General features: G+C 28.8%; 1 protein-coding gene across 1 annotated transcript; it reads right to left on the bottom strand.

Moving 5' to 3' along the window:
* Positions 1-4058: 4058 nt before the first annotated feature.
* On the bottom strand, positions 4059-5954 carry LOC146913744 (protein VERNALIZATION 3-like). The gene is made up of 4 exons (XM_085720420.1): positions 5707-5954; positions 5140-5201; positions 4967-5007; positions 4059-4282 (listed from the first exon to the last, which is right to left on the bottom strand). Exons 1-4 carry the CDS (start codon positions 5905-5907, stop codon positions 4059-4061), a joined length of 528 nt encoding a protein of 175 aa, XP_085576546.1. The 5' UTR covers positions 5908-5954.
* Positions 5955-10566: the final 4612 nt, after the last annotated feature.

The following is a 10566-nucleotide window of genomic DNA, read 5'->3' on the forward strand; positions in this document are numbered from 1 at the left end:
CCCACTAGTTCTTAATATTTTAGAAGGGAATTTATTTTGCCCCCACTAATGTCGTGCTCCCATTAGGGCTCCCACTAGTGCCCCCACTATTCTTTAGTTAAAGGGGTAAATATTTACATAGAATTCGACATCTTTTAAATTCTATGATCACTTTAACATTTAGGTCATAAAACCTATATGTTTCGTTATTTATCGCATACCCGATGAATACATATTCATAGGCTCTACTAGTGAGTTCAACTCTCTTGGGGTCCAGGATCTAAATATAGTCCAGACAATCCCAAGTTCAAAAATAAGACAAGTTGGATTGTCTTTTCTTCAAAAATTTCTTAATTAGAATTTTTGTTCTTAGACTTGGGTACTCTATAAATTTCAATTTTCGTTATAAAAAATTGAACATTCAAGCATATCAATTTTATTTTTCCAAAGTTCACAGTCATCAATATATATGATAAAAAATTTATCATTTCTAATTTATGTGTCATCAATTTAACACGTATCATAATTTATTATGTTTAGAGATTCAAATTCTCTAAATTCTGATTTATATGAACTTTTTGGTTCATATATCTTGACTGCAACAAATAAAATTGTCTAATTATATAACGTTGGAATTAAGTCCAAGTTACTCAAAAATTAAACTCTTGTTCATGATCTATTTTGATCTGTCAAATATTAAAATTACCCAACTTATATAGAAAGGGAATTTAATTTTGAACATGTCATCAAAGGCACAACCTTTTCCCACAAGAATGCATGATACACAAGTCTCTCTTTAAGTCTGAGTCAACTCAGTCTTATTCAATAAAATCTGAAATTCGGATTCTTTCTAATATTTAGAGCATCCAACATGTCTATACATCCATCATGCCATTTTATGGCAATTCTTGTTGTTGTTTTAAAATAACACGTAAGGGACATTAAGTTTTATATAAAATAAAACTTTATCATTTTCCATTCTTTGTTGCTATTTTGTAACAAATGGAACTAAATTATTTTATCTTGTTACTATTTTGTAACAAAAAATACGCGACGCTCGCATTATGAGCTCCAAACGTTTTTCTCATGTTTTGTAACAATCAAAACTTGTTTGGTTCTGTAACTAATAGTTTGTTTTGTAACAAATTATTGTTTTCATCAAATAAATTTTTAGTGTTGTTGATTGAAACAACAATCACTTCATCGTTTCATTCAAAAGATGTAAATTTATAGCTTGATTTATCCTTAATGTATTTAGGGACAACTTAACCTCAATAAGTAACTTCTTCAGTAGACATAGCAGATCGAAACGTTTTAAAATTGTTGTTTTTGGATTTCCAAACTGTTAAATTTGGATTTCCAAATTTTGTTATCTACCGAAGTTGTTACTAGGTAGAGTCACGACCAGGTCGCTCTCTTTAAGACGTTTCGTGGCACTACCCAAAGTTGTGCAAGGTAGACTATCAACCACGCCGCCTCCAGGATAAAACAAGCCCATCTACAACTATTCGATTAACTACTGCACTGTAGAAAATCGTTCGAGAATTACACCCTCAAATATGGTTCTAAGACCACTCTTTAATATTGAAACCACTCAAATTAATATGGTATTATTACCATTCTATTATGGTGCTGAGACCACTCAAATATGGTGTTACCACCATTCTAACTTTAACTTCTCCAAAACATCAATATGGCACTACGACCACTCAAATATGGTGATACCACCATTTCTCATTAAATAGAAAATTATTGAAATAATTTATATACTGTTAAGATCATTCTTAATTTCGACGGGACATTAGTATTATGAAAAGGGACTATGATCTTAATAGTACTCTATATTCCGAATGGACATATATTATCGAAGGGACTATGAACTTAAGACCACTCTTAATTCTGAAGGGACATTAAACCGAAAAAGGGACTATGGTCTTAAGAACATTCTTAAAATATGGTTCAATCGATTGATCGAAGCCACTCGATACGGTACGTAACCGCTCTATTTGAAACCGAAAGGGACAGAAAGGAGTAGAAGCAGAAGAAACTTGTTAACACAAGTCGGGGGGAGAAAAGAAGAAAAGAATTCCCGACAACTCAATGAAATTCTTTTCGGTGTGTAGAATGACTTGGGGATTAAGTCTGCTTAATCCTTAAGCAAACGCGTTTTGTTTCTTAATTGGATATATCCGAAAGTTTCTGGATACGCGATTTGGATCGGGTCGGATCGTAACAAATTATTTGTTACGCGTAGCGCTTACGGATAATGATTAAATTAATTAATTAATTAATTTAACATTTTCAACTAACAAAAAAATATATATATCATTTTTTTAATCCACGACCCAAGCCCGGCCGGCAGCGTCGTCGTCGCGCGCGTGATATATATATATTTTGTAAGCGTTCACCCGTTCACAAAATTGGGTACCCCAAGGGCACACCCTTGGAGGTCACTTTGCCCATATATAAACACTTACTAGTTGGGATGACCCTCCAATGTAGGACATTTTTAAATCACACCCACACACTAGTTCTTTCATAGTGTTTTTCTTTCCAATTTTCTTCACTAGAATTAACTAGTGTTCCAACAGACTTGGAGCAGAGCGTTTTGAGATCTTGGAAAATTCTGAAGCACCAAGATTTTCTACTATTTCATATTTCCAGTTCCACCTGCACTCATCAGCCATAATATCTGTGAAAAGCTAAGTCCACAAAATTTCATATGATACAGCAGATTTTTGTTTTTAATTATGAAGAAATGTTTTCAAAATTGAAAGTGAAAACCAAAATCTGATTGTATTGAAAGAATGGTGGTTTTTTAAATTATTTATTGTTCTGGAAAACCAGTTTTTCCATTAGAAAATGTGGTTTATCATTGTTTATATATATATGTATATATTAGTTGGAATTTTATGTTATTATTCTTATGTAGAGAGAGAGACCTTTAATTTTTTTATCCTTAAGTTGCTAATAATAAGGAGGTTTGATTTTTTGGGTTTGCAGTTTGTTGGCAGCAATGATTGGAGTAGAGAGATGATATCTTGTTGAGCCCTAGATCTGCACCATATGTTATGTATGTATGTATGTATGTACTTAGGGTTCCTTTTTACTTTACTAAATTTATACATCTTATTATTATTATTATAACCCCTGAAAATATACATGGATAAAACTTTTTTTTTTTTGAGAGAATGGATAAAACTACTTGAAGGTCCCTTAATTTAAAACACAGTTTTAAATTTCGTCTAATGCTTTTTTGTTAAATATTTTGATGAAGATTTTGACTATATCTTATCCTACTCGAAAGATTAGTCTTTGTAGTTGTGGACTCACTAGTGCACACAAAAATAAATATAACATTTTAACTATTTTTTAAAAATGTTTTAAAGCTTATTTATGTCCTTTTTTCTTATAATAAATCATACCTTTTCCTTCTCCCTTTCCATCCAAACATACCTTTAAGTATAATATTAACACCGTTGAACGTTTTTGTTTAAGTTAGTCTTTTAAGTATTAAAAAGTATCAGGTTAGTCCCTTAAAGATAAATGATAAATAGAACATTTATAAGAGATTTCTGGACCAAAGATATACATTACAAGTGCATGTTATAATATATAGGATCATGAACCGAAATTCTAGCTTCGTCTAGATTATTAGTTACTGCCACCATAGTCCGAATTTGGAGAACACTCATTCCCTATAGAGTGTTGGATACTTCTATGAAAATATTTTCTATTTTCATTTTGTTAAGTTTGTGTTAGTTTTACTTGTTAACAAGGAGAACAAAGATAAAATGTTAGCTATAGATGATGCATTTTCGGAAATATTGAAAATAATTCTTTCGCCATTTTCATTATTTCCAGAAATGCAAAACAATTGTTCACTTCAAAAGTTTTTTTTTAACCTTATTAACAAGTAAAACTAACACAAATTTTAGAAAATGGAAATGAAAAAATATTTTGACAAAGTAAACAAGCCCATTTCCAATTCATATTCCTTAATAAGCAATTGAATTTTACAACTTTATTTATTGAAATATCTATATTTTTTTTCTATGCAATAAGATAGTTAATCATCATCATAACCTTCTTCCACCAGAGCCATGTTCCCTTTGAATGTTAAAATAAGCAGCAGCAGCCGGCGATCCTAAATTGTAAAGTTCTGCAAAATCTCTAGTGTTGAAATTCTGGCGCCAACCTGGAGCATAAACCGTGTCTCTACCAAGTTGACGAAAAATCACAAAGACGATGCGATGAATTCCCATCGAAGGTCGTGGACTCTCATAAGGTACCACTTCATGACCTGTGAAAATAATCATCAATTCACAATCAATCATATGTGTGAAAGTTAAACTTTTTTAATGATTTAACGATTATGATTGACTGACCGTGTATATGAATTGAATCCTAAAATAAATTGTCATTAGCATGTATAACCATGTAATAATAGGTTTCAATTGAGCATCAAGCATCATCTCTTAATTTGTTCCTATTAGGATTAGTATATATCATAGTTATTATATTATTATAAACCCTAATATATGAAGCAAAATTTCAGAAGACCAAGGTTAGGTGTAATTGAAGTTTTAAATTGCACTATAGCCTCAGTTGTAAAGCACTCTTGGAGGAAGATAGCAAAAATCTCATAACTGAGAAATATGCAAGTATGAAGGGGCCCTTGTAACCAAAATCATGAACTGTACTTCTATAATTATTGAGTTTATTTGGTTTGCACTGTCAGTGTAAAAGGGCCTTTTACATATGGATCCCATCACATTTTTACAACATAGATATCTAAGAAGATAGTTTAGAAACTATTATAACAAAGTGATAAAATGATTTGATATGATTAGATGCATGTGTAAGGTTTACTTTTTGTTTAGAACATCTAGATAAAATAGAACATATAAACCAATTTAGTTTTTAGAATAATTCAAAGCTTAACATTCATCACAAACAAAATAAATAAATGGATGAACAAACATACCAAAAGTAGGTCCAGTAGTTGCAGGAATATCAGTCACCAACCTGATGTTAAAAAAATTAAAAAAAAACTGAATTTTAAAGCTAGTAAATCTTCTTAGAAATGTTATTTGATTTATGTATAAGCCATAAGCATGTTTTCATGGCATTTTCAAAGCTTATAATTCTGTTGCTTACCAGTGAAGATACTCCCTCAAATTTGGGTTACTAGGGCTAGGTGCATCTGGATCCACCATGACCTATAATGAAAGAAATGAATTCAAATAGGGTTCAAGTAGAACAATTACTAGGAAATTTAAATGTTAATTAAAATCAATGGCGTAAAATAAAAAAACTGTCTCTAAATTTATTGACAAGAATTTGAGACAAGTTTAATTTTGTCTGTCTGTAACACTTCTGTAGCAAAATCAAAGGCTTAAAATAGAAAATTCATCAATAAATTTAGTGACAAGAATTTGACATAGATTTTATTTTGTTTATCCATGATTTTTGATGATGTATATAGTTACTAGAATATGTAAATGACACAAAATAAAAAAAAAAAAACCAATGACAAAGAAATAAAACATTTATTTCTAACATTTATTTTGTTGCTGTATATAATTTTATTGTCTTTCTATGTTCTCTGTTACTAATTCAATTATTATTTTGTTGCCTTTCTATGATTTCAGTTGCTAATACAATTTATTTTCTTTATTTATATATATACAAACAAATTCAGTTATGGGACATAATTTCAGTTACCAGAGTATAGAAGTTTCTAAGATCATCTCCACCAACACTAACCCTTGGTTGATTGACAACTTGGGAAGGTTTGAATTCACAGCCATTGTTAAGTTCTTTACCATTGTAGGAAACTCGTATAGGTATAGAGCTTTGAAAGGGGTCCAATACATCACCAATTACACCTCCAACAACAAGAGGGTCTCTACTACTACCACTCATAACTTGTGGAAATTGAATATAATTGCACTAGCTCTATTACAAACTAGGTTTTAGTCACATACTCATGTGTTTTTGGTTATAATATTCATACCCTAGAGGTGGCTATTTATATACTTTATTTAGGGAATATAATGTCACTTGTCAAATCAAAGTGTACGGAAAAAGTTGGATCAATGATAAAACAAGACCACGTGAAGAGATGGTATCATCTTGCACTTACACTTTTGATAAACTCAATTTATTGAAATCCTCTTTTACACCTAAAAGATACTTTTCTCCGTAACAAAATATAAGTAAAAAAAAAAAAGTAAAAATATGTAATACAATTATGGACCAAATAAGTAAACTTTTTTTTGTTTGTATTTTAAGAGATTAGTTTTAAGTTTTACTTTATATTTGCTTATCACAGGTTATGTTATGAATGACATTGTTTATTCATTTTTTTTTTAACTTTGAAGCCATATTATATAAATCCATAGTTTTGACATATACATATAAAAATATATTCATCAATTTAGAAAAAAAATCATTTCAATTGTGTTTCGTCAATAAAAATGTTTTTACATTATATTAATACCTATTAGCCTAGATCCAAATATTGTGAAATAACACTTTGACCCATTTTTTGGTGGATAGGGGCATAGCCCAAACGCCAAACCTATATATATATATATATATATATATATATATATATATATATATATATATATATATATATCATACACACACACAGTTTATGTTAGCCTTAAAAAAATAGTTTGTACATTATATTAATATATTCCATAATTATATAAATATTGTATTTTTTTGACAAAATATATAAATAAATATATTTATTTACAAACTTGTCAACCAAAAAAATTAAATACATACCTCAAAAATAAAATAAAAAAGACTGATTTATTTACCTTTCACTTAATTAATTTTTACCATTTTATAATTCTTTGTCAATAAAAATAAAAAAGACATTTTAGTACCCATTTTAACGTTAGTCAAAATATTTTAAGATAAATCTTGCAAGCTCCAACCAATTTCTCCACTTTAATAAAAAATGAACATCAAACTCCACGTCACTCGCTTATTCCATGCACATTAGCATACTTTGATAGAAAATTCAAGTTTCAAATTGGCCACACAAAAATCAATCAATGCTGTATCTTGTTTTAATTGGCTCTTGATAAAGTGATTTTTAGACTAGAATAATGTGTTCTACCTTTATCTTTCCTTCTATTGGTTTACCCACATTATGTGTGATTGAAAGTGTATTTTTCATTTGACATTAAAAATACTTTTGCAATTTCCAACCTTAAATAAAGGCGGCATTTAGGATACACGAATCAATTGATTTCTATATCATGCGTAAAGGCAATTAAAGGCATTTTTTACCATTGATAAAATATACGTAAATAGTTTAATAGTCAATATTGAAGAAGGGGTAATTTCTATAGTAGGCTTGGTGTTATATTAGGTATTTGCAACTAGGATGTTCAATAATAATAAAACTGTATTTATGATAAAAAAAATATTTATTATGTTGTGGAAACGAATGAATTTTTTTATTTTTTTCTACACAAATGATAGTCGATTCTTAAAGTGAATACATTTTGCTAAATATTAATTAAAAACTATTACTTAAGGAATGAATTTATTTTTTCTACACATATGATAGTCGATTCTTAAAGTGAATACATTTTGCTAAATATTAATTAAAAACTATTACTTAAGGAATGAATTTATTTTTTCTACACATATGATAGTCGATTCTTAAAGTGAATACATTTTGCTAAATATTAATTAAAAACTATTACTTAAGGAATGAATATTTTTGAAAGACTATATTTAGTATTCATATAAATTAAAAATATAATATAATTTAAAATTTAATAAATTTGAATATTTACTAAAAAATAATATTAATTAAGGACTGGGAAAGAATGAAAATTATATTGAATATTAATATAAATGATAATTTCAATATAATTTAGGAAAGAATGAAAATTATATTGAATATTAATATAAATGATAATTTCAATATAATTTATCTATAATTTGTCAAAAAAATATATAATTTATCTATAAAAAATTAATATATTTTCATTAAATATTGAAAACAATTATTAAATTAAAGACTGCGTGCTTATAAAAAAATATTTAGTTTTTTTTTTTGACAAGAAAAAAATATTTAGTTAATAATTATTGAATCTTTTAAGTGTATTTACTCCTTGAAAAACTAAAATTTAATTAAATAATATGGTAATAAATAAATTAAAAAGCCATTAATTTGGGGATTAAGAGTTTTTTTTAGCAGAGGGGATTATCATTGCGAACAAAATACATTTTGTTCCACTTCAGTTTGAGGCTTGATAGAAAGGCTTTGAATCGTCAAATATTGATATAGGTGGTAAAGGACTCGGGTCCCTTAAGTATGTGAATAGAGGTTCGATTTTTGACTCATTTATATGAAAAAATCCGGTTGAAGGGAGAGAACTCACATTGTTTGTCCCATAGGTTCTCCAACGGAGACTAGTCACTCTAAATGATAGTGGAAACTTCATACTACCATCAAGGTAACAAAAATAAACTTTGAATCTTTTTTCAAATAAATAAATTATGTCTATTAATTTTTTTTTTTTAATGAATCAGAACTATAAGGGTAAAATAATTGCACCTTACTCTTGATATTTAAAATTACTAGGTCAACTTGTGATATAATATAAATAAAAGTAGGTTAAGGGGTGTACTACTATACACATTACTGGTAAACTGTCTACAATGGGTAAAATAATTTTGTTTGTATGACTTGTGTATTTTAAACGTCAGCCTTAATAAAACGGTGTTAATATTTCATTAGCCAATGTTTATGCAATCTTTCACCAATTTTGTATTAGTCTCAAACAAACAAAACACTATATAGAAGAACATTAAAGAAACATCAAAGTTGATATTTCCTCCATTATATATCTCTTGATGCTTAAGATTGATGTAAGCAAATAGAAAAATTATTAATTACTATATTTAGATTAGAAATATCTCAATTTTACCCTCTTAAGGATTGATGCACACTAGAAGAAGAAAACAAAACATGATTTTTATAAGCAATTTTACTAAGAGAAACGATATGTGTACAAGTATTTTGTGCTTTTGAGACAACTCTTTATCTCTCTCTCTCATACTCTCACTGTGTTACTACTCTCTCTTTCTCTATTGTTTTGATTTTCGTGTCAATACATATATTTCTTTGTATATCTTTGGTTGTCTCATAAACTATCATAAAATAATTGTTCAAATAGCATACGATTTTATTAGTTGATACTCCAACCCATTGCATAAAAAGGTGTTCAAAAATTACAAACTTTAATGACATGAAATAGGACTGCTACACCAATTTGAGAACCCAATGAATTGCGTTTGATGTCTAGTCTCTATAGCCAAACAAGAGTTTTGACGTCCTTCCACCACTTTTTCAAATTGGTTCTTACAAAAAGAATGTGACATTATTTGGAGTTCTCACTGGAAATCCATTTCTAGCTTGATGAAGATGTTCAATATGACATATGAGGTTTTGTCAAATATTGAGAATGAATATACAACTCCTCCACGATATGATGCAAATATATACAGGTTCCCTTAGGCTGTTGGTTTTTTATTTCTGTTTTGTTTATTTCTTTTTGAGGGTTTTGGTCTTGTCCTCCTTCTTGTATATACTTTTCTCCTTTTATGATAATTTTTTTGAGATTGGCGGCATAGAATGGGGGTTCATCGAAGTGTCAACCTAGTTAGGATGTCGTTGCTTCCCCTTAATGCATGTTCTTTCTTCCAGTTTAGCAAAAAAAAAATTATTTCTGAATGACTTGATTGGATAGATAAAAAAAAAATTGAATTTTCACCATATAAAAAAAAAAATCCTTATTTTGAACTTATGTACAAAAATAGTGTCTTGGTATAATACTTTTTCTTTCAATTTTACCTTTCACTTAATTAAATTTTGCAGTTTTATTGGTCTTTGTCAATAAAAGCAGAAATACGGACACATTAGTACTCGTTTTGACGCTTGTCAAAAAATTAAGATAAATTTTCTGAGCTCCAACCAATTTTTACTCCTAAGAACAAAATGTCAATCTTTATTTTAATGAAATGTGGGTAGCAAGCTCCAACGTCATTGACTTATTCCATGCAGAATAGTAAACTATGATCGAAAATTCAAGTGCCAAATTGGCCACACAATTTGCTGATAAAATAATAAAATTGCTTGCTACCCACATTGTTAAAATATTGTTAAAATAATGTCAACCAATTGCATAAAAAGGTTTGGAACATTTTTTAAGTGGGTATATGGACGAAATTTTAAATGATTAAAATTTGGCAGGGCAAAATGTCAGGATTAAGGAATACAAGGACCATTTTTTAAATGACCCCTATTTGCAGGGACTAAACACATATAAAAGCCAAAATTAGACCAAACCTTTAACCTTTTTATGAGATCATTAATTCATCTGTTTCCATTCATTTCAAATGAAAACACAACAAAATCTTATAGATTAAAGATAATTCATTCATGAGTTAATAAGAAGAGGGGGTTCAAGAGTGAGATGAGATGACGAGGGAATAAGATAGATTTATGGGATATATGAGATGGCGAGGGATAATAAGAAGATGGAT

Source organism: Medicago sativa, chromosome 6 (assembly GCF_051527215.1).
Source record: "Medicago sativa cultivar Bolivia chromosome 6, Bolivia_mono, whole genome shotgun sequence".
Classification (NCBI taxonomy): Eukaryota; Viridiplantae; Streptophyta; class Magnoliopsida; order Fabales; family Fabaceae; genus Medicago; species Medicago sativa.

What these genes read in the sequence shown, in the direction of transcription:
- LOC146913744 (XM_085720420.1), bottom strand. Translation starts at nt 5,907, where the DNA reads ATGAGTGGTAGTAGTAGAGACCCTCTTGTTGTTGGAGGTGTAATTGGT. An exon ending in TTAGAAACTTCTATACTCTG is followed by an intron (nt 5,202 to 5,706) that starts GTAACTGAAATT and finishes CTTTCATTATAG; the next exon opens with GTCATGGTGGATCCAGATGC. An exon ending in AACTACTGGACCTACTTTTG is followed by an intron (nt 4,283 to 4,966) that starts GTATGTTTGTTC and finishes TTATTTTCACAG; the next exon opens with GTCATGAAGTGGTACCTTAT.